The sequence below is a fragment of the Mustela nivalis genome (genome assembly GCF_964662115.1).
Source record: "Mustela nivalis genome assembly, chromosome: X".
NCBI lineage: Eukaryota > Metazoa > Chordata > Mammalia > Carnivora > Mustelidae > Mustela > Mustela nivalis.
Window position 1 is genome coordinate 67,535,528 of NC_139040.1, and position 25,634 is coordinate 67,561,161.

At 44.5% G+C, this 25,634-nt stretch overlaps 1 protein-coding gene across 3 annotated transcripts in view; it reads left to right on the forward strand.

The window, feature by feature from the left end:
* HDAC8 (histone deacetylase 8) overlaps window positions 1–25,634 on the forward strand; it is a 225,920-nt gene that overhangs the window by 177,688 nt on the left and 22,598 nt on the right. For all 3 annotated transcript variants that reach the window (XM_082716195.1, XM_082716193.1, XM_082716197.1), the window contains one exon: window positions 20,693–20,798. In XM_082716195.1, the coding sequence (XP_082572321.1) occupies window positions 20,693–20,798 (106 nt within the window). The remainder of the gene's footprint in view (window positions 1–20,692; window positions 20,799–25,634) is intronic.

Here is a 25,634-nt window from a genome sequence, read left to right on the forward strand (position 1 = left end):
CCAATTGACATTGGATGTCAGTGTCTATATGACATTCTGGAAAAGGAAAAACTATGGAGACCATAAAAACATCAGGAGTTGAGGATGGGGGGAGAGATGAATAGGCAGAGCACAGAGGATTTTTAGGGCAGTGAAAATACTCTGTATGATACTGTGATGAATATATGTCATGTTACATTTGTCCAAACCTGCACAATGTACACCTAAGAGTGAACCCTACCGTAAACCATGGACACTGGGTGATAATGATGTAGGTTTATCGATTATAACAAATGTACCACTCTCATAGGGGATTGTCATCCTAATGAGGGAAGCTGTGTATGTATAGAGGCAATGGGTACATGGGATATCTCTGTACCTTCCTCTCAGTTTTTCTGTGAACCTGACACTGCTCTAAAACAGTTAAACCTTTCTTAGGAGCGCCTGGTGGCTCAGTTGGTTAAATGCCCAGCTCTTGGTTTTGGCTCAGGTCATGATCTTTGGGTCATGAGATTGAGTCCCCATTGGGCTATGCACTCAGCATGGAGTCTGCTTAAGATTCTCTCTCTCCCTCTGCCCCCTCCCTACCCACTTGCTCTCTCTCTCTCTCTCTCCCCATCTCTAAAATAAATAAATAGGGTGATGGGCATTAAGGAGGGTACATGATGTGATAAGCACTGGGAGTGATACACTACTGATGAATTGTTGAACAGTATATCTGAAACTAAGGATGTACTATGTGTTGGCTAATTGAATTAAAGTAAAATGAAATAAACCTTTTAAAAAATAAAAATTTAAAAATTAGGCCTTTTTTAAAGAATGAGTTCATCAAGTTTACTAGATACAAGATTAATATACAAAAATCAATTGTATCTTCATTGGTTAACAATGAATAATCCAAAAATGTAATTAAGAAAACAATTCCCATTACAATAGCATCAAAAAGAATGAAATACTTATAAATAAATTAAACAGAAGTGCAAGACTTGTACACTGAAAACTACAAGACACCATTGTATGGAAATATATCTTGTTTTCACAGATTGGAAGACAATATTCTTAAGTGACAGTGAACCCAAAATTGATCTATCAATTCAACATATTCCCTATCAAAATCCCAGCTAGTTTCTTTTTGAGAAATTAGCAAACTGATCCTAAAATTCATATGGAAATGCAAAAGACCCAGAATATCTAAAACAATCTTAACAAAAGAAGAACATGGTTGGAGGGTTCATGTTTCCTGATTTCAAAACTTACGATAGTCGAGACAGTGGTGCTGGTGTACAGAGAGACATATTGATAAGTGGAATCAAACTGAGAATCTAGAAATAAATCTGTGTCCAGTTGATTTTTTGACAAGGGTCCCAAGACCATTCACTGAGAAAAGATTAGTCTTTCCAATGAATGCTGCTAGGACAACTGGATAACCACATGCAAAAGAATGAAATTGGACCCTTGCCTCACACCACATACAAAAAATTAACTCAAAATGGAGCAAAGACCTAAATGTGAAAGGTAAAATTATAATACTCTTAGAAGAAATGTAGGTGTAAATCTTCACAACCTTGAATTGGTTTCTTTAATATGACACCAAATGCACATGCTACCAAAGGGAAAAAAGAGGTAATATTGCACTCTTACCACAAGAAAAAAAAAGAAGAAAAAAAGGATAAGTTGGGCTTCATAAAAATTAAATACCTCTGTGCTTCACAGAATAATATCAAGAAAGTGAAAAAACAACCCACAGAATGGAAGAAATTACTTGCAAATCATAGAACTGATAAGAGACTCGTGTCCAGAATACATTTACAAACTCTTACAAACTCAATACTAAAAATCAGAATAACCCAATTTAAAAATGGGCAAAAGCAGGGGTGCCTGGGTGGCTCAGTGGGTTAAAGCGTCTGCCTTTGGCTCAGGTCATGATCCCAGGGTCCTAGGATCAAGCCCCACATCGGGCTCTCTGCTCAGTGGGGGGCCTGCTTCTCTTCCTCTCTCTCTGCCTGCCTCTCTGCCTACTTGTGATCTCTGTCTGTCAAATAAATAAATAAAATCTTTTTAAAAAATAATAAAATTAAATTAAAATGGGCAAAAGGATATGAATCAGCATTTCTGAAAAGAGGACATACAAATGGCCAATAAACAAATGAGGAAATGTTCAACATCACTAGTCATTAAAAGAATGTGAAACAGGACTACTATGAGATGCCACTCCACTCTTACCCAGGATAACTATAATCCAAAAGACAGACAATAGCAAATGTTAGCAAAGACGTGGAGAGATTGGAACTCTCATACATTACTGGTGGGAATGTAAAATGGTATAGCCTCTTTGGAAAACAGTCTGGCAGTTCTTCAAAAAGCTAAGTATGAAGTTACCAAATGACCCAGAAATTTAACTTTTAGATATTTAACCATATGTGTTCACACAAAAACTTACACATAAAATTTCACAGCAGCAAAAAAAAAAAAAAAAAAAATTTCACAGCAGCAGTATTTGTCATAACCAAAAAGTAGAAACAGCCCCAATATTTATCAACTGATGAATGGATAATAAATTATATCTATACCATGGCATATTATTCAGCCATAAAAAGTAACAAAGTACTGATACATGCTACAACATGGATGAATCTTGAAAATATCATGTTAAGTGAAAGAAGCCAGACACAAAAGACTACATGTATATGATTCTATTTATATTAAATGTCCAGAATAGGCAAATCCATAGAGATAGGAAGTAGATCAGTGATTGCTAGGGCCAAGGGGAAGGGAAAATGAATGCTTTGTGGGTACAGAGGTTTTTTTTTCTGGAGTGATGAAAACATTCTAGAATTAGTGGCGATGGTTGCACAATCTTGTGAATAGACTACTTGTGAATACCTGAACTGTGTATTCTTAAAGGGTGAATTATATCCTGAAGGGGAAAAAATAGAGGGGTTGCCAATCCCTGGTCTGAAGCAATGGTTTTTGGAGTCACGCAGATCAGATATAGAATCCTAATATTCATCCATGAGCTCTATGACCTCAGACAAGTGACTTAACAGGTTTAAGCCTCACTTCTCTTCTTTCTATAATGGGGCTAGGCGCAGGACCTCCCTTATATTGTGTGAGGATAAAGTCAGGTCAAATATAAACTCCATGATAGCATTCTTTCCCTTAGGCCTAGCACTGGCTTGTGCTCAATGTACATGAATGTGTAAATAAAGCATTTGGCACAGTCACTGGTTCACAGTAATAAATAATAATAGCAAACCCTTATATACCATTTACTGTATGCCAGGTACTATTCTAAGTGCTTTGCAGAACTTTATCTCATTTTAATACATAGTGTTATCTCACCCCCATTTTCCAGATGAGAAAACTGAGGCACAGGTAGTATAAGTAACCTGCCCCAAACCACACAGCTATCAAATGGTCACACCAAAATTAAAACCCAGGTGGTCTGGCTCCCAAATCCCTGAAATAAATGTTGAGTGTGAATATGATTATCATAATCATCATCAAGTTTAATACATATCCAAGAATACTGATCCCACTTCTCCCTGTGGTGTCTGAGCACACACCAGCACTTCTTGCCCCAGCATTTGGTTTAAGGGAAAGATGCTTCCCAAGTCTCCGATGTTCTGCTAGGAAGCATATTCATTGTTTCATCCATCCATTCATTCAGGTATCATTAGGCATATTCATTAGGCCTCCAAGATCTCAAAGTTAGTAGGGAAGAGAATTATAATCCAGATGGCAAGGACTGCAGTAGAGATTCATACAACGGTACTGTGGAAGCAGAGAAGACCGAGGGGATAATGGAGATACGGGAAGAAGGAAGGACCTCTCTATGAAAGCTTCCTGGAAGAACTGGCACCTAGAGAAGAACGTGGATGAATCGGGTGTAGGAGAGGGCAGTTAGGTCAAGAATGAGGTTAAAGTATATATAAAGTATATACAGGCTGCCCAGCCCAAGAGCCCTTGGTGAAACCCAGGCACGGAGTCCAACATGACCAAGAGTCAGGCTCCAGGGGGACCTGGAAAAGTTTACAAGGGCCTACGTGTCATACAAGTTTGCTCCGGAGCAACTACCCAGCATCCTCAATCCACCTTAACCAGCATTATTTTCCTTTGCACCATTTATCACCATCTGATGTACATCCTCATTGTTTTTGTACTGTCTTTTCCCACTGGAATGTGAGCTCCCAGAGGGCAAAGACTTTGTTCTGTTCACTTTTCTATCTCCTTTGCCTACTATATACACACATTTGTATTGCCTGGCTATAGAAGGCACCCAATAAACATTCTTAACTAAATGAATGAGTGAAATAAAAGAAATAAGCTGGGAGCTGTAGGGAAGACAGAGAGCATTACAATCCAGGTCCAGGCCCCAGGAGCTTACAGGCTAGTGGCTGACCTAACACTTGGACGTAAACACCTGTCACACCCTGTCTTTTCTCTTCTTTCACCCCCTGCCTTCTCTCCTGGAACTTTCATACCATACCCTGACCATTCAGATTCCCTATCCCTTGCACACATTTCTCCGCCCTTCCAAGACTTGACACTCCCTAACAATGGCCCATATTGCAGCATACATCTGCCCACTCTCCTGGCTCTGCCTAGCTGAAAGTCTCATTCCTAATAGCCACCTGCTTCTGCTGCATCTGCCGTATATTGTTAGTGTGATCGAACTAATTTTCGCTGATGTATGAATCCTTGCCAGAGCAGTCTAGAGTACACGAGTTTTTTTTTTTTTAACATTTTCTTATGGGAACTTTAAAACATATACATAGTGGAGAGTAGAGGCTAACAAACCACCCCCCCCACCATGTACCCATCACCCAGCTTCAACAATTATCAACACTCTGCCATTCTTATTTCTTCTGTTCTCCTATTATTATTATTATTATTATTGAAGTATTTTAAAGAAAATCCCTGGTACCATACCGTTCCACAATGGCTGGCTTGTAAACATTTCAGTATGTTTCTCCAACAGATAAGGACCTTTTCTTGATGTAATTACAATACAAACTCAACAAAATTAGTCATTCCTTAAGATCATCTGATGCCAGTCACTGTTGAGTTTTACCCGATTGTCTTGAAAATACTTTCTGTATGGGTTTGTTCAAATCAGGATCCAAACATGGTTCCACACATGAGGCATATACTTTTTAGGGTTAAGGTCACTTGATAGAATTTCAGGCCTCATAGAAAAGTCAGGACTAATCAGCCCAAAGCCCCTCTGAGCCTCCCAGATTTCCTAACCCTATGGGCTTCAGTGTGGCCTCTCCCTGGCTGGAGGAAGGAGCTAACCATCCAAACCCCTCATCAGATCTTTGTTCCCCAATAAGGGATGTAGGGACCCGTAACCTCAGAGTGGGATGGGGAGGGGAGAAAAAGGAGAATCAGAGAAATGCCTTGCAACTAGCCTTCTGCTCTACCTCCTGTCCAGACTACCCCAACCCCTATCCCCATCCTGACTGACCTCAGAAATATTTGGTTCAGCTGTGTAAATGTAATCGTAATTATAGTCATTCCTGGGAGCTGCTTTCCATTATGCCTAATTACAGTACAGCACAATAATCATTATGTGGTATCATTAAAGATGTGTCAGATTGACTTTGTCACGAGTTTTTATTTCCATTCAAAACTGTTCCAGTACGCACAGCCGTCAGAGCTTGTTGCCCCTGGTCCCTGCAAGAGACCAGCTGTCGGTAAGCCAGCAGCTGAGCATCTCGCCCAGTTCCATCTTGTCCCTTCCTATCCCCCCCCTCCCCTCTCTTCCCACCCCAACCCATCCTTTCTACTTCTGTGTGCACTGGTTCTGCTGCAGCCTGGGCTAGAGGCACCTGCCTGTCCTTCCTTTCTTCCCCTCCAAGGGCTGCACATTGCGGCTTCAGGCAGAATGATTCATACTTACAAACAGAAACAACCCAAACAGCAAAACGCTGCCAGCCCTGCCAGCATCAACTGGTGCTTTCCCTGTCCACGGGGACCTCAGTCAAGCTTTTTATTGACTCAGCACATGCCACATCTTCATTATTCTCTCCCTTGGGGGGACAGGGAATGTAAGATAAGCCCATGTATCCAGAGTCACCGAGTTTACCGTGTACAGAGCCAGGAGAACCAGAGGCCACGGCCATTGAGCCGGGGCATCTGTGAGAGCAAAGGCCGGGTCAGACTGTGCAATGGCCATTCCTTTCTGATCCATGGGTGCGTTTTCAATTTTCAAAATGTACTAAACAGTGCTGCTGGGCAACTTCCTGAGAAGCAAGCACAGGAGAGCTAAGGGTAGGGGTGGAGCTACCATCTGCAGGCTGTGGGAACCAAGCTGATAGCCTGGACCCGTAGGCCTCCCAGACCCTGGTACATTGTCAGCCTGCCTCTGCCTGCAGGTTTCTTGCTGCTTGCCAGCACCAAGGCGGTCACTAATCAGGTAAACCAGTGTGGACGAAGCACGTATACCATATCAAATCTTTGCCTCACGAACATTCCCTTGGGGTCCTGTGCAGATCCTAGAAATGAATTCAGTGCCTGTAGGCTCAAATGCTCATTTGTTCAGCCAGCCTTGAATGAGGGCCAGCTCTGTGCCCTGATCTGTGCTAAGTAAAGCTACCCTGGGCTTCTTGTTCCTGAGAGCTGCACTCGCAGCCTAAGCTTGGAAGGGCATGGAAACAAATCTGCCAGTGTGGGCCAGAGGGCTATAAAAGGCCTTGTGGAGGCACAGAGGAGGGAACAAGGAACTTCACCTTCAGGAATTCAGCAGACTTCAGAGATGTTACATTTCGCGCTGGGTCTTGAAACCTGAGTAGAAATGGTCTAGGCTGAGAGGGGAGGGCCGGGCATTGTCTATAAAAGACAGGGAGATGCGATGGAGCATGAAGGAACCCAGGACCCTTTTGACAGATGTACGGTAGACGACTTCCCACTAATGTATCTCAAGGCCTTAATAATTTAAAGTCAGACTTCCGGGTGGACCATCACTCTGGTGTACTGATTGGCCATGACCTTTTCTTCCCCACCCTGCTTTTTTGTCATTCCTTTGCATTTAACTTAAAAGTCGATGCTGAAGTACGCCGTTTGAATTTGTTCGTTCTAAATTTTGCACTGACCACATTGGTGGTTCCACTGTGTGCTCTAGGTTTCTCAGAGAGCAAAAGGAGGCCTTTTTTCCCCTGGAATCAAACCCAAGGAAGCAGGGCCTGCTGTGGAGAGGGATAGCACAAAATCTCTGGGGACACCTGAAACGCCATGTGCGAGGCCTTTGCTGCCCTGTGTCAGTTCTCAACCAAATGGCCTGTTTGTTTAGCTGCTGACTGCCATCTTCATTAGAGGGACATTAAAACACTGTTGGTTTGGGGCACCTACCTGTCTTGTGGGAAGAGCATGCAACTCTTGATCTTGGGGTCATGGGTTCGAGCCCCACATTGGGTGTAGAGAAACTTTAAAAACACTCACACACAGTGTTGGTCTGAGTATGGCAAGGTAATGAATCATCCTTGTGTGAAGTCTTAAATAAGCCATTTAGAGGACGAGCCCCAGTATACCTTCACTAATCAGCTGGAGAGCATTAAAGGGACCCAACAGCCACGAGTTACAGTTTTTGGAGTGGAAGTGAAACCCCCTCCATCTGTCCAGCCTTAAGAACTTTTCACAAAATTTCTTCCGTTGATCCTTATAAACAACCCTTTGAACTTGGCAGGGCAAAGATTTGTGTTCCCATTTTACTGATGTGGAAGCTGAACCTCACAGGGTTAAGTGATTCCTGGTGGTTCCCATGTTATTCTCAGTGCAGGGGAGCTTTCCTACTACCCAGAGCTTGCCTGCTGCTGAGCCGGCCCGGCACCCACACTGGGGTGGATGTGAGTAGAGGCAGCTCACCCATTCATGGGACAGCTGGCTGAGGTCAAGCACAGTCTCTAGGCTTCTTGAACCATTCACAGCACACTGGTGCCTTAAGAACCACCTCCGGACGTTTGCAGTGTTAGCACCAAACTGGCACAGTAGAAACAGAGTGATGAAGAGTGACCTCAGGAAGCAAATACCCTGCAAGATAAAAGTCCTTTACTCCCTTCTTACCAGCAGGATCAGGTTCAACCTGCATAAATCTATTTTAGTGTATTTTAATTGCTTGTAAACAAAGTGTTTCCTGTATATGCCACTGACCATGAATAATTAGGATGGGTTCAATGACTGGGTTTTCGAAAGTGAATGGGAGGGAGACAAAGAGGGGCTGCTTAGAAGGGAGAGTCATTTGTTAAAAGGCTGAGTGGGGGCATTGTCCCAACCTTCTCCAGTTTTGTTTTTCCTGATGTCACTAGAGCCACCCGTTTTTCAGCTACTCTGGCCGCCCTTCATTTTTTATACATCTCTCAAGTTAAGTAATGCCAGCTGCTGACAATGACCAGGCCCAAGGATCCACATGGCCGAGTCATTCATTCACTCGGCAAAGATGTACGGAGCACCTACCCTGCACCAGGCCCATACCACAGTTCGAGGATGAAGAAAAGAATAAGACTGGGTTCCCAGCCTTCGGGAGAACACTGCCTATATGGGGAGACAGACATAGAAACAAACAATTACACTGTAATGTGATAACTGCTAGAACAGAGAGGCTGACTGCGAGCTGTGGGAATGCAGAGGAGGCACTTGTTCCCTCTGGGGGAGCCTGGGCTGGTACAAGAGAGAAGCAACAGTTAGCAAGGGTTCGAGGGAGTCAGAAGAGTCAACCAGATAAAGAGGAGTAGGGAGAGATACTCAGTTCAGTGTGACTAAGGTGTAGGGCCCATCATCTGGACCATGGTGTGAGATAAGACTGGAGAAGTCAGTGGGGCCAGACTGTAAAGGCCTTTGTATTCCCTGCTTTAGAGTTTGGACTTGGTCCTCCAGTTGGTGGGGAGCCAAGTACACTTCTTAGGCGAGGGGGATGACATGATCAGATCTGAATTTCTGACCAATTTCTGGACTCCAGAGGGAAGCTCCTTGTCCACACATCTCCTTGCCCACACGTCTATTCTGGCACTTGCCACAAAGCATTAGAATCAGCGTTTGCACAGCTGTCTCCCCATCTACTCCTTGAGGGCAGAGGCTGAGTCTCATTCCTCTCTTTGTGCCCAGAACCTGCCACCCAGGAGTGCTCAGGGATATTGGTATCAAGTGAATGAGGGAACAAATGAATTGATCAGTTCTAAGCAAATACAACCCAGATTCGCCTCCACCCAAAGGAACCGCTGTGACAGATACATCAGCAAGAAATCCTACTCTGATGTTCAAGTCCATCCATGACTTTTTCCCTGACTCTACCCAGCCCATTGTTCATCACAAAGAAAGGATGTGCTATACAGAGAAGACAAGAAAGTTGCTTACAGAGCTGGGCTGGTGCTGGTCATGACCCGGTACTCTGTTCTTTCTCCATAAATTAATTTGTGATTATTTGTCTAAAATATATCTTCGATATCTTCATTCTGCTTCTTCTGCCTTTCTTACCTTCCCTCCCTTCCTATTTAACTCTAACTCATCCTCCAAGGCCAGTTCAGGGGTTTCCCATCTCCTCCATGAAGTCTTATCCATCACCCATCCCCCACGCTCAGAGTTAAGAATTCCCACTCAAGTTCCTGTAGCCCTAAAGAAATGATTCACCTCTAACTTTCATCTCATTGTAGTTATTCCTGTAGCTGTCTGCCTTCTCTACTAGACTATAAGCTCCTCAAGGCCAGGGATTGTCTGTTTTGTCATTGTCTCCGCAGCACCTCCCACCCTGCCTCCTACCCCAGCAGATAACCCGTTGAGTGTTTTCAAACAATACCCAAAATATATTGCTAGCTATCCAGCTGTCCCCTGAGAAAGAATGCCAGACTCTGTCTTCTTGCACATGGTTAGATATGGTTTGTTTGGGTTTTTTTCATCTGACAAATGGAGAGGAAAAAAAAATCATTGCTCATGAAACAATGAGAATATCTCATGGAGACAGAGATCCCCTAATCTCTATCCCTGAATCCCATATCATTTCAGGTATTTTGAAAGCACAAAATCCAGTGCCTCTAAACAAAGCACAAACACACTGACCCATTCAGGGTCATAAGTTCAAACCTTTACTGAGGAGCTTCTGATATGATAGGACTCACCTATGGGGCTAAGTGTACAATAAGACAGGATGAATGTTCTCTCTGGAAAGACTTACACTGGATTTGCTCCACTTGGAACACATTAAGCATCACATACCAAGAATTCAAGTTTTTCAGGTAGAAATGTCCAGCAGACAGTTATAAATGCAAGCTGGGGATAAACCCTGGACCCAGAGATGTAGGATCTCTGCATAGAAGTGATTAAAATAGCAGCAAAGAGTGTAAAGTCTTACAGAGAGAGAGAAAAAGAAAAGCTGAGAGCACAACCCAGGGCACCTACTTTTAAGAGACAGGTGAAGGAAGATGACTCAGGGAAGGAGACAGAAGGAACAGGGAGAGAGGTGGCGGTGAGAGAGAAGATAATGCCACAAATGAGGGGGTAGTTGATGACATGTGCTGGAGAAAGAGCAAATAGTATGAGTGATAACTGAAAAGAAGGCAATAGATTGGTAATGAGGAGATCATCCTTGGCCTCCTCAAGTGGGAATAGCAAATACAAGACACACGTGAACACATCTCCCCAGCCCCCACGCTTACACCATGTACCCCATGAATTACATGACAAACTGATCATGGCATTTTCTTGATGAACCTAGACACAGCCTCAGAACCCTTTCCAACACAGTACCCAAGCAGCTACTACCAATCAACCAGAGTTGCCAGCAAGCTGAAATCTCCTTGTCATCCTTCTAGAAAACAGTTCGGTGGAGGTGTGAGGAAGAAAACAGACAGCAGTAGGTTAAAGTGTCTGAGAAATGAAGCAGCCAAGGTGGTGAAAAAAGAAATTTTAAGAAGTTCAGCAGTGAAGGATAGACAGAGGACAGTTGCTTGGAGTAGTATAAAGATCAAGCCAAGGCAGCACTTACTAATCTTCCTGTAGAATCCATTTTCAAGGTCATCTTATAACTTGTCCAGTGGCATGCCAGGTGAAGCGATATCCCTATATTCTCCCATCTTCCGTTCCCACCCTTGGCTTAAGGAAAAGTCAATGAAGAAAAAGAAAAAGAAAAGCTTCATGTGTAGGCTTGTTTCCAAAATATTCATTTGATTAACAGAGACATACGGTATAACCAAAGTCGGCCCTGCATATATTTCTGAAGAAGGAATTCTCTCTACTCGTGGAAATTTGAGGATCGGTGCAGTGATGTGGGGAGGGTATTAGTCTTGGCCAGGACCCTTCTCCCAAACCCCTGAAACCACGCCTGAAGGAAAACCTTGGCCTGTAGTGAGACCCCTAGTCGAGTGACAGCCACCCTGTCCTTGTCTCTTCAGCCGCCTCCTCATACCTCCTTCCTTCCCTCACCAAATGTACTCCATATTTATCTCTTCTTTCTGTCACCTCTGTCCCCCTGCCTCTCTTTCCCGCCACTTCCAGTTTCTCATTACCTCCTCCTCTCTTCCATTGTATTTTTTAAATTCCTTTCATTTGGGGGTATCCTTCCCTTCTTTTTTTTTTTTTTTTTTTTTTTTTTCTTTTTTTTTTTAAGATTTTATTTATTTATCAGAGAGAGAGAGAGAGGGAGAGCAAGCACAGGCAGACAGAATGGCAGGCAGAGGCAGAGGGAGAAGCAGGCTCCCTGCTGAGCAAGGAGCCCGATGTGGGCCCTGCTGAGCAAGGAGCCCGATGTGGGACTCGATCCCAGGACGCCGGGATCATGACCTGAGCCGAAGGCAGCTGCTTAACCAACTGAGCCACCCAGGCGTCCCTATCCTTCCCTTCTTGATCTCTCTGCTTACTTTCTGGTTTCAGGGTTTGTAGATGCAAAATGAGCTCTTTGAAACTCACCCTCATTCAGTCTCCAGGGGCATTTGTAAAAAAAAAAAAAATCCAGTTTTGCTACTGTCCATTACATGCAGAACTCCTGTTTTTTTGCGTAGTTGGTAAATCATATTAATAAGATAATAATAATGATAAAAATAATAATATCATCTAGCATTAAATAACACTGAGTATTTACTATGCTTCAGGCACTGTTTTAAATGCTTACATGAATTCACTCATATTTTGTCACAACAACTCTATAAGGAAATTCTGTTGTTGTCCCCATTTTACAAACAAGAAAACCAAGACATAACTGTCAGGTAACTTGCCTAAGGTCATAGGCCTATTAAATGGGTGGAGCAAAAATTTAGGGCTTGTCCCATAATACTCCAGAAATCTCACTTTTCAAGTGTGCTGATTGCTTCATGGTGTGATGGAAAGCCCACTGGACTGAAAGTCCAAAGCCATGGGTTAAAGTTCGTGGCTGTTACTCAGCACCTAATAGAATATGCACACACACACACAAAGTACTGTGGATTGACCTTAGTGAATACATAGTACACTAAAGGACCATATATGTGTATTCACAAAGCCTCTAAGTACTTTAGCTAATGAAATAAGACTAGTTAATACTGGACATATGCTCTGTTTAAATATAATTAGTATTCAGATAAACTAACATTCCCCAGGTTTACCTGATAATTTTGCTTAATAAACTTTTTTCTACACCAATAGTTAAAATGCTGTCAAAAAATCTGAATAATGAAACTGTTTCCAAGACCTATTCATTCATTCACTCATTCATTCAAACATTTCTTGGCACTGGTATAGGAGCCTCACCATAAAACAATTCTTAAGAACTGACTCTTTTGGGGTAGCTCGGTGGCTCAGTGGGTTAAAGCCTCCACCTTCGGCTCAGGTCATGATCCCAGGGTCCTGGGACCCAGCCCCACATCAGGCTCTCTGCTCAGCAGGGAGCCCGCTTCCCCCCTCTCTCTGTCTCTGCCTGCCTCTCTGCCTACTTGTGATCTCTCTCTCTCTCTGTCAAATAAATAAATAAAATCTTAAAAAAAAAAAAAAAGAACTGACTCTGTGTTCAGGGGATGAGATGAGTACTACAGGTGGGACAGATGTGGTCTAGATGGGATGCTTGGTTTCCATCCTCACGTCTGCCATGGTAACATCTTATCTCCAATAGCTGTATCTTCCTGACCTCTCTCGGTCATACTCTGGACAACCCTACTTCCCCATTTCCCTGCCTACAAGCAATTGCCTTTGATGAGTTGCTTCCTGCCAGTTCAGTCCAACAACTGATGGGGTTATTATTTTTGTGTCTTTGTGTTATAGAGCCAGGGCAATAAAATTTACTCATAATAATACCACCACAATTTTGTGTTTGTAAAATGTACCGTAAGTGATATCTATAATAACTGAACTTCCTGTAAACAGAAATGTTTTTTTCTGGGGAAAGGAGAGCTTTTTTGTTTCCATCATGGTTGGGCCAAGGTTCTTTGATGGAGTAATTGGTGACATAGGAAAGACTGAGAAGCATCATGCAAGACCATATTATGGTTCAAAGCACTGGTGCTATGTTATTCTGGTTGTGATGAGTTCTGTTCACAGAGTAATTCAGGACAAGAAATGCACTTCCTGGTTAGGGCCAACCTAACCAACCAACCTCCCCAACTGAAAGCAAAGTAAAGCCTCAGGGTTCTGTAAGAGGGATTGGCACCGACCTTGGGCTTACCCTGGTGGAATCAAGTCTAATTTTTAGAGAAAGGTAAACCTTGAGTTAACAATAAAAAATATTTGAGAGCTACTTGGAGTAATAAAAAGAGGGCTGTCTAGAAGCAGTATCACTATATCCCCCTACTGACTAGGAGAGAAGAATTCTCAGCCACAGAAGCACATTGCCAGCATGGCAAATGTATTTCTTTAAACATCTTCCTCATGCTGAATGTCATCCCTAAGACTGTGATATTTCACTCTGCTGTTCCCTTTCTTCTTCTCTAGCTGCTCTTTTTCTGCCTATTCCCTGGATCTTTTTATCCCCTTACCACCTTAGTCTTCAGCCATGACCTCTCTTCCATTCACCATCATCACATCTTCAGCTGCCTGCTAGACACAGTGACCCAGATTCCCTCCTGCCATCTCAGACCCCACTAAACCCAATCCCATCACCTTCCTGTAGCCATACTAGCTCTTCCTGCTAATTTACCCCAGCTCTGTCAGGGGCACAGGAATTCTCCCGCTTTGCCAGACTTAAAACCTAGGAGTCAACTTTGACTTCTCCCTTCTCTTCTCTCCTTTCGTCTCCAGCCAGTCACTTACCAAAGTCCTGGTGAGTCTACCTTCAGAATGTCTCTTTCCCCTTCTTTCCATCTCCACAGCAATCACCCTTGTTCAGGCTCTCGTTATCTCCCCCTTGAACTATTGCAAAAGCCTCCACACTGGTCACCCAGCCTTTCTACGTTTGCTCCCACGTTTCCTAAGGCATAGATCTAATCGAGGCTATCCCAGTGCCTGTCACAGCAAGTTCTGTCTCCTCAACCTGGGATTCAGGCCTTCCATGCTCTCCTTTACCAACTTTACCTAACTTTATAATACTCGCTGGTCCCCAGATTTGTCCAGCATTCTCTTGCCTCCACTGACTATCGCCCACCCTACCCCATTCCTGCCTGTTTGCAATCACCCTGTCTTTCAAGACCCTAATTCTCTCTACTGGATGTGAGTCTTCTCGAATCCCAAACACATTTCATTTCCTTCATTCAAGAAACATGAATTGAGAGGCGCCAGGGTGGCTTAGTTATTAAGTGTCTGCCTTCAGCTCTGGTCATGATCCCAGAGTCCTGGGATCGAGCCCCGCGTCGGGCTCCCTGCTCAGCGGGAAGCCTGCTTCTCCCTCCCACTCCCCCTGCTTGTGTTCCCTCTCTCGCTGTGTCTCTGTTAAATAAATACAATCTTTAAAAAGGAAAGAAGAAACATGAATTGAGCATCTATTATTTTCCAGGCCCCATTCTAGGAGCTGAAAGTACGATAAATATGAATAAAACACTACTCTTCCTTTGTGGAGCTCTGGGGCCAGAAAGACAAACATTCTAGGGTCCTTATCCTCAGCCTATAAATATATTTAAGACCCTCCCATCTTAAATCACCCACCCTACCTCAACCCCACCCCTATGTCAAACTCTTAAAATAAAAAGTGTATTCGTACCATCATTCTCATCTCCACTTCCTCCCATTCTGACTTTCTAGTCTTTGTCCACACCCTCCACTGACTTGGCTACAGCAAAGCTCTCCTTCCCGTGGACAAATCAGAAGACTGCCCTCTTTTTACTTAATCTCTCTGTGGTATCTCAGATTGTCACCAGGATTGTTTCCACTCCCTCTGTCCACCTCTGAAGTATTGGCTGTTCCCCATGATTCTTTCCTTGCTTCTCTTCCCTTCTCACTCTGTAGTAAGCCTCCCCTGCCAGCCAAGACACTTCCCTGGCAATTCTCTTCCAATTCTTTAATGTCATTGACAACTCCGAAATCTCTAGCCCATATCCTATATTGTAGGCCCAACCTCTCTCTTAAATACCAGAGCACCATTAGGATCCTGACCCTCAAACTGCTACCTGCTGAGTTCCCCACACACACGTACACCTTGCCGCTAGCCCTTGTCGTCTGCCTGTACTCCTCATCTTGTTAATGCGTTTCCTAAATGGTCCAACATCCTTGGCTTTCTCTCCTTCCTTGCTGTACACACCCAATTCATGTTTAGTCTTATTAATGCTATCATTTCAGTTTTTCAATCTCTCCATTCCTCCCACAACTGTTATGGTTCCGACCCAGATACCACTTATCATGGCTCTAGCACCAGCCTTCTCACTGGACTCCCTCCTTGCATTCCTGCCCTCAAATGCTGTTCCATTCTCCACACTATAGCCAGTGAGTCTTCTAAAGGACACAGCTGACCCATCCATTCCCTCATTTATAAGCTCCCCCAAGTTTTCATTTCCTTTTCCCACAAATAGTTATTTACCAACTACTAGATGCAAGCACTGTTTTGGGAACTGGCAAAACAGCAGGAAGTAAAACAATGTTCTGCCCTCATGAACCTTCCAGTCTGGAATAAGGCCAAATGCCTGAGTGTGGGGAGCAGGCAGCACCCACTGGGAAACTCATGCCTGCCTCCCCAGCCTCATGTCCTAATTCTCCTTATGCCCTACCCTCAAGCCATATCAAATTAATTTCAGTGCCTAAAATGTACAGTTCTGTTCCACACTCGCTGCCTTTACCCAAGGCTCTCTTGGGAATGCCTCCCTCCCAGCCATCATACCCTACTTGCAGACCACACACACACACACACACACACACACACACACACACACATCACTTTTTCTGAGGTAATCTAGAGGTTCCTATAGGTAGTGCTGATCTCCAGAATGACCTGGGTTCGAATCTCAGCACTACACACGCTGTGTGATCTCGGTCAAGTTATCTGACTACTCTACACTTCAGATCTTCATCTTAAAATGGAAATAATTCTAGTACCTCCATATGGGTTAGTTATGAGGACTAAGTTAGTCAACCCATAAAAAGTGCTGAGATACTTTAGGTGCCTGACATGTATAAGCCTTTAATAAATGTTTTGATTACTTTTATCTTTGGTATTATTGTTATACCTGTCATCACAATGTTCTGTAATAATTCTTCCTTCGAAACACATCTTACTGTCTTTGTAACTCATGAACTTACTTTGGCAGGCACATAGTAGGCACTCAATAAACATTGAAGGAAGAAGGATAAAAGCATTGGTAGCTCCAGGTTTGGTCTCCCGTGACCAAATTGGACTATGAAGGAATAAAAGCAAATCTAAGACTTCTTCTGAATATCTTCTTGGCCGAATATCTAAGTGTACACTGTTCGCGTTGTGTGAGCGAGAGCTGGAAAGGAGTGACCAGAAAAGGACCTTGAGCTGGGCTGACCTGAATGAGAACTGAGCTACTTCATTTCTTTATTCATTGACTCTTGAGTCAAGAAAGGACCAACTACCCTAAAGTCGCCATTACCTTCTGTTCCCATCCCTCAACCCCACTTCGGACTCTCCATTTGCCTCCTTTCCGCTACTATGTTCCCCTCAAAAGTGTATCAACTGAAACTCAGAAAGCAAAAGGAGTGCTGAGGGAAAAGGGGAAGGGGTGGAGCAGGGTTAGCACCTCCCTCCTTCCTTTGCTGAGATCAAAGCCAGCATTTTGACTAGAAGGCCAGCTGGCCTCTTTCATCCCCGCTCCACCTGTCTGGGAATGGGATTGCTGCTTGCCCATTTCCTTTCCTCTTCAGGGCTGCAAGGCAGTTTCAGGGTGGGGCCTCAAGCTATTTCTAGTGCTGGCCAAATCCCTCCACCCCAATATCTCCTTTGCCTTCTGTGATCAGATTTCCTTTCCACCTCTCCAGTAACAAGTGGCAGGAGCATGGGGCAGGAAACTGTAAGAGAAGTCAGTTTCTCCACAGGACCTAGGCAGAGCTAAAGGTTTAGGCCAGTAAAGAGGACACTGGGGCAGCTGGGCTTTGTCTAGCAGGAGGAACATGTTCTTCTTTCTGCATAGCCACCCCAAGTACTTGGCCCAACATCCCCCTGGGTATGGGTGAGGCACCTCAGTTAGGCAAGAGCTTCTTGCCTCTGGAGGAGGGAATTCACATTTACTGAAGGCCTACTATGGTATGGGCCCTGTGCTAGGCCCTTTTGTTCATGTTATCTCTAACAACCGAGCCAGACCGAGCGTTTCTGCTCAGCCCTCTGGTAGCAATGACAAAAGAGAGATTAAGCAGCACACCTGAGGCACATGACTAAACCCTGACAGAACATCCAGCTCTGTCTGACTCTAAAGCCAGGGCTCTTTCCACCTCATCATGCTGCCTCAAGAGTCCAGAAAAGCTGTTAATGCTATGAGTTGGCTCTTTGCATTATTCCACAGAATTAACTGAACAGCCAGCTAGATCTTTTGTGAATGAATTTCATTCAATGTAACTTTAAAATAAAGGTTTAAGGAGAACCTTTGATGACTTGACTTCAATTCAACAAAGAATGTGACAGAAGTTTCTGCCTCTGCAGAGTTCATAGTCTAGTAGAAAAGCGCTAACAAGTGCCAAAATAAAAGCACAATATAACACAGAAACAGAGAATTGTCATGAGGAAGACAGAGGGGGGAATAGGGCAATACCTTTGCCTTAGGTATAAGCCTCTAACTTCTGGGTGCCTGTCACTTCTCTCAGCCCCAAATAGAGCCTCCCAAAGCTAGGACCAGCCAGCTGCCATGTCGAACTGGATCACAAAGCAGGGACTTTCTTGAATCATGAGTGTCCCCTAGCCTAAGAACAGTGCAAATAAGCAGAACCTGGGAATACTCTTTCATTGGCCAAGGTGGAGAGATGTTTAGGAACCCAGACTTGGTTATTAGCAGCAGCCGGCCTGCCTCAGCAAGGAAAGGGTTATTCGTGGGTCAGTTAAAGCCAGGTACTAATGCAGCCAGATTGAGAGGCTCAATCCCATTCAAACCGAGTTCTGTTACATAGGAATCTGTTCTGGCCCTAGCTGTCCACCTTGCAACCTTGCGCGCTCTTGGTCAAAGAAGGAACTAAAGCAGAAGGGTATGGGTAATCACACTGTAGGCATTCACAGTGCAGACATATTGTTTCAAATGCTCAGCCCTGAATAGACAGCTCACAACCTGTCTTTCTGACAGAGGATCAGCAGTGAGCCTCTGCCTCCATAGATGGAGGCAGAACATTCTCTCCTCCTGTATCTCAGTGAGGCACCCTGCCTCTGATTTTTATAGTGCTTTGGTGCTGGGAGTTTGGGTCCCAGCAGTGGTCACTTAAGTGGCCACTCTGGGAGAGGACCCAAACTCCCAGCATCAAAGCACTAAAGGCAGTTGCAGCTGCCTTTCTTCTATTGCTCTCTCTAAACCCATCTTTTCATACCTGTGGAATGAGTGTGCTACTTGACACCCTCTGGAGGAAAAGAGGTTGCCTAAGAAGAGAGTGCAACACCTGTTTGAAGCCTTCTCTTCCAGAGCCAAGCCCATGAGATCCTTGAACTTGGACTGAGGGGCCCTTCTTATCTAAAACTTGACAAACCCGTCAAGTTTCTTAGATCATACTGGGGGATCAGTTTCTGGGTGTATCCCCCCGGGTAACCCCTCTTGTGTCTCTTCCATATATTGGTTTGGTGAAGATGAGCTCCACTCAAGGCTTCTTCTATCTCCAGGACTCAGGGCTCCAGGCATCAGAGAGTAAATGATTCCAGCAGGAAGGAACAAGGCCCCCCTTTCCTTTCTATTTCAGTCCATTAAAAAAAAAGGCAATATAATAAGCACTGGGACAGTCTTGGGCATTTTCCTTTTAACTAAATGTGTAGTTTTCCATTGTGGATGTGCAAAAGCCATCTACCCGTCAAATGACTCCCATGGATTCCACAAAGGTGCCATTAGAACTCTTACAGATGCTTCCACAACATCTCCCATGGTGCCAGATATACATCCAGACTCTTAACAAGGATAATTTGGTGGCAGTGGCAATAACCCTGGGCTTCTGTGAATGACATCAAATTCAGAACCCATATCCAAATCCCTTTTTTCATGTCCTCTCTACCATTTTTTCCCGTGGAATTTGAATCCCCCTGTTATACTTACTGCCTAACAATATCACTATTGATATTGTAACGTAAGGTTAAGGACCATATGCTCTTTCTCCAGAGAGTATGCACAAATACTATTTCTGTTAAAAACTAAACAGAAATAGTGGTTGTGCATACTTCCCATTCAAGGACTTATCCCAATTGAATGATTCCCTTTGTCATGGAGTGTTTTTCCCCAAGCGGGCCCTCATAGAGAAGCTGAATCAGATATTGTGACTTACCAGAAGTCACAAGGAATCATCTAGTGAGCTAGAAATAGAATTCAAATCCCTTATTTTGATTCTTTGAATTTAAAGAACAAATAAACTCTGCTACAAGGAAAGAAAAACTGGAGAAACCAGGCTTGCTTGACATTCCTGGGTCAGGGAATTCAAGGCAGCCGAAACTAGAAGGCAAATGCCATTAGCCTGTGAGGATGAAGGAGGTAATAAGACATAGGTGCTACCTGCCCTCCAGAAGCTGACAGTGCAGGGAGCTCATGTCACTGTTGACAAATCTCTGTCCGGAGCAGAATGCGCCTGTGAGGAGCGAGTGCATCCCAGAGGAGGTCTTGCCCATCTTCATGGTCCTCCCAGCAGCCAGCACAGTGACCCACGTGTGACAGGCAGGCAAGCACTCGTTGAATACGGGCCAAAAAATTAAGGTACCAAAAGAACATTCTGGGGGTTGGTGGAAAATAAGGTACAGCTTTGTGAAGGAGGTGACATTTGAGCTCTGCCTGGAGTATGGGGAAGTTTTTCACAGGCAGCAGAAATTGAGGGCAGGGCCTTTGCAACCCGAACAAGGAGCGGCGGCAGAGATCCTAAGGGGAGTGCAAAGCACAGTGGGATTTGGGGGAGCCCAGGGCAGGCCAATGTGGCCAGAGAGGAGGGTGCAGTAAGAATTAAGGCTGGAGAGAAAAGTGGACGCCTGAGCAGAGAGAACCTTGAACAACATGCGAAATAATGTAGCCGTGACCTGTCCCTGGGGCTTTTGAACAAAAGGAGTGGTACCACCGGCACGGGCCTTTCCTGCCAAATCGTCCTGCCCAGCGCCCCTGGGCCTCCCTTTCCTTGTCAGTACTGGTGGTTTTCTTTCAGTTGTTCTGTGTGTATGTGTTTTGCTTCGGAGGTTTTCTGTGGTTTAGTCTGTTTTTTGGCCTTTCCCTTTTCCTTACAGTTTTTCACAGCATATGGTCCTGATTACGTGTTGGAAATCACGCCAAGCTGCCGGCCAGACCGCAATGAGCCCCACCGAGTCCAGCAAATCCTCAACTACATCAAAGGTGAGCACCACCCCTCAAGCACTGCCCTCCTCATTGCACCCCGCTTGCAGTGGCCTGTCGCTGGGGGCTTCCCCAAATACCATTTGTCTTTAGTGGCTAACCATTTCCCTGACTGAGAAGGGAAACATCTTCTTGGCCTGATAGCTTGTCGTTGGAATTCCACACTGGCCACTCTGACTGGAATGGTCATTTGGCCAGTTAATGTCACCTTCAGGGGGACAAAAGTTTTATCTGGAGGCACCCCCAGAGAAAAACCAGTTCTCAAGTGTGCCCTGGAATCCTTTTTCTTTTTAAAAGAGCAATAGTAAAGCCCTCTTGAAGGTGAGGGAAGTTCAAGCCTCTTCAGACTTCAGGGAGGGGGAAGGAGGATCTCGCAGACATTGTGTTCCTGCATAGTTCCATGGTCCAATCTGGCCTTGAGAGACCACAGGCCTACAATGGATAGTCTGGATTCCCGTGCCCTGAGAGTAGGCTCCCCAGTCTTTTCCCAGAGCACTGGAGGTGGAGAAGCCGCCCTACCCTGCCCTTCCTTCCGGCTGGCCCACAACTAGGTTATTATCATCTTGATCACATTGTCCACTAGCTGTCTGGGGAAGCTGCCCTTAGCTTTCCGGTAGAGCCCCTCCCCAAGCCCCAGCTGCTGCTCCATAACTCAGTTCACTTTCTCTACACTATTGTAAAGTCGTTTTGGCACCCATTTTCTTATTTAATTGAATTTGTATGTATGTGTGCATATTTGGGGGGTCCGAATTATTTGTAAAATTAAGAGGCTAAGGGTATCATATTGCCCATCTTAGAGAGTGAAATTCCCACGTTTATTCATATAACGACCAAGATAGCAGCAATTCTCCTACTTTTGACTTCCTCATTGGAGTAGAAACCAGCATGAAAGGGAGGCCTATTCTGTACCAGAGTTAGTCTGAGGAAAGACACTGTGTCCTAGGGGGGCATCTTTGCTGAAGGTTATATTAAGGTCCTAACCTCTAGTAGAGTCCAGTCTGTGAAAACAGCCAAGTCCTTAGGCAGGGATTCCACGTCCCAGACTCCTTTGGGCAGAGAAAATTCCCTAAGCTCACAAGTCATAGACCTGTAAGGCTATGCTCACAGCAAGGCTTATTGTCTCTGTGAGTTGTCCCATAGCTCTCATCCTTCTCCTGACCCTGTAGTTTCAAGCTACCTCCCTCTGGAGTCATGGTGGATACCAACCCCACAAATCCTCACTTTCTAACCAAATCCTCCTCCCTTGTACAGTTCTTCATGGCCTTCCAACTCTTTCTATTCCCGGCCCTTTGCCAGTCCTTCTCACTCTCCTGCAGCCCTGATTAACACTAGTGCTCCCACCCTAATTTCCTCCTGCCCCTCACAGACCCAGGACACCTTCCCTGTTTCCTTTGGGACTGATCCTGAACCAACTTTTCTTACCCCTCCTCCTTCAACCTTACCATCCCCTCCCCCCACCCCTGATCCAGGCTCTAAATCCTGGTAGAGTACAGACAAAGCAATAGAAACAGATAAACTAAACAAGCCTCTGCAGGTTCTTGCTCACACCTCCGTATGTGCAGATATCTGTATGCCCTCATGCTTTCCTGCACACGTACCCAGACACATATCTCCAGAGCGGTGACATCTTGCTATTGAGGAAATGAAAATGACAAGTGAGAGAAGACATAAGGAAGGTAATTCAAAGGGAAGAGAACTAGGAAAGGTAAGAAACCCAAAAGAAGAATACATTTTTAAAAGATCTGAGATAAAAGATTAGTTTGAGGGTTGGCGGGGGGGGGGGATTCATCACAAATCTTAGAGGACGTGTAAGTTACATGTAAGCCAAGGTTTTTAGAAGATCCTGACAGGTTAAAACAATATTCCGATAGCAGTACAAAGACGTTAAGCTGAGAGAAAATGTATGGACCAGGAATTGGGTCCTCAGAAGCGATTGGACACACACAAGATTCGGGAAGTTATGACTCAGCAGCATTTTGTCTGAAAGAGCTAGGGATTTTAGTCAATGCGGACATTGGTGTGAGTCTCCAGGACAAGTTGGCCTCCAGCCATGCTGATGCAGTATCATCCTCACTTTAAAAGGCCTCTAGGCAAACAGAAGCATGCTACTGGTCAGTCAGGAGGGAGAAAAGACTGTAGACCAGGCTCCAAGAGGTCTGGTTGGAGGAGCTGGGGCTTTTGAAGAAAAGAAGACCCAGGGAGACGTGGTCTTTACTTCATATCTCTGAGAGGCTGTCGCAGAGTCTATGTGGTCACAGGGCACAGAACTAGGACTCATGGGTAAATATTATAAAAAAGGCGAATTTGTATTCAGTAGGAGGAGGAATTTTCTAACATTTTGAGCTACCCAAACTGGAGCAGGCTGCCCAAAAAGGAATGAGGACTCTGTTCCTGGAGACTTGCAAGTAGAGGCTAGATAGTCACTTGACTGTCATATCATAGACATGTTCCTACATTGGGGGTGGGCAATTGTACTAGATTATTAAGGTTCCTTCTAATCCTAAGATCCTAGGATGCTGTATGTTAAAAATGAGAAAGTAGAAAAACAATAAAAGGAATATGATGAGAGTGCAGGGGTTGGTAGATGAGTCACAATTGTTGGGGCGGGGGTAGGGGGAGGTAATACTGTGTAGAGGGAAGAACTGATGAGAAGAAAAGAAATTAAATGGCTGAGAGTGGGTGGGGAGGAGCCAGGGAGGGCAGACAAGAAGTAGACTGGCTATAGAATACTAGGAATTATCAGATTTTCCATTTAGCCATCTCCTTCATATTGACAAAGTCTTGTGTTCTAGCCATGCAAATGAGCAGAGCTCACAAGTCCAGAACCAGAAAGAAATTCAGCTAAACCAAGAAGAAATGAGGCTAGAAAGAAGTCCAAATGTTGCTAAAAATGGCCAGGCTAACCTGCTATACTGAGACCGTGCCCCTCCAGCCTGGTGACGCATGCTGCCATCAGATAGTGCGTTGCCATGACAATGGTCAGTGTGGAAAAGCTGCTGAATTTTCTACATTCTGAAAGATTATCCTGAACCTGCCTACATGACTTGTCATTTGTTCTTGCATATTAAAACCTCAGTGAGGCTGGCCATTTCTCACAGTGTCTCTTGCCCTCCGTCCCCCATATTAAAAACAAAGGACGGGGGAGGCATGAATTGATTTGGGAAGATGCAATGGCCGTGATGGAGTGGATGGATTAAGCTCCACTCTATGGGAGGGAGTTTAGCCAGTATGTCTCAGTTGAATTTGTTCAGCCTTTGAGCTTGGGTTTTTTTCTCTTTCTCATCACATTCCCCTAGAAGCACAAAAGATGGGATTTTTAACCTTCTGAAGATCAAACCTGGGGAGGTTCATCTTCTAGAGATAACGTTACATGTGCCACAGGTTGACTGGAGGGAAAGGCAAATTTAGACCTCACCTTATCCCATCTTTACTGCCCATTAGTCTTTCCAAGAGGAAAAAAAAAAAAGACAAAAAACCTTGGAGAGTCAATTCAAGCTGTTAGCTTTATACAGGAAAAAGCTATGTATTGCTCTAACAAATTGCTCTTCTAGTGCCAGTGAATCTTGAAGATATGTGTCAGTGCTCACAAGGAAGTGTGGATCGTTCAGCTTAGCTCATGCCCACTACTGTAAAATCATCCTCACACCATTTTCATGTGCTTAGACTTGTTTGCCTTTCCTCTGGTTGATATACTCCAGAAGAGCTGGCTCACACTGAACTTTCCAGAGTTGGAACAGTGCTGATGTGATCAATCCCCGGGGATGGCTAGCTCCTCAAGCCTGCCTGGCTCTGTGTGAGGAAACAGGGGTAGAGTTTTTCTAGTCCCTAGTACTGATGACATTTGAATTGAGTAAAGGTCCCTAGGGGGACAAAAGCTTCTTGTTGCAACCCAGATGCAACCTTCTGTGGCTGAGTGCAGAGGGAGGGTGAGTTGTGCATGCACAAGTATGTGTTGGCATTGTAATTGAAGGTTATAACTCACTTGCTGTGAGTTCCCAGACTTTACCTCAAGTTTGCCTGGAATAGAAAAGGAGACAGATAGTGCCAAGAGGTAAGAAGGAAGAGGAGGGGGAGGACATAAGAGGTAAGAGAAGGTCTTATAAACATCTGCCTTTTCTGACCCTTGATGAAGGAGGCTGAATTGGCATCTCATACAGTGCAGAGTTGGGCAGATGGACTAGCCAACTGATGTGGGTATAGGGGAGAGACAACACAGGTGAAATATTAAGAACAATAGCTACTATTTATTTTACAGATGAGGAAACTGAGGCTCAGAGAAGATAAGTGACTTGGCCAAGGTCACATTCGTTCATTCATTCAGCAAGCAATTACTAAGCACCTACTATGTGCTACACATAGTACTAATAGGTGGTAGAGCACACACTTGAACCCTAGTCTTTCTGAACTGGGGCTTTGGAGTCAGGCTGTTTGTCCTTTCCAGCCCCCCTCTTCTCTTTGCAGTGTTGCCCTGCCAAGTATATTTGTCATACCTCATTTTTTCAATCCCATTTTTAACACCCCCCCTTTTTCCAATTGCCCCTGGTAAACTCTTCCCACCCTTCACAGCATATCCAGCCCCTTCCACGTGGCTGACCCAGAGCACCTAAAATTGGATGTCTCTTTGGAAATGGGAGGAAGATAGCCATGAGCAACACTTGGCAGTCCTGGCCTCTGACCCAGGCCTTTTAACATTCTCTAACACCTACCCCTGCCATGCTCCCATCACTCAACCATACTATCATTGAACCTTTCTACTCCATTTTGAGCTGAGTAGAGAAGTAAAAGAGGACAAAAGGTGGAAGAAGCTAACCCATCCAGCTCCTGCTACCTGAAGTG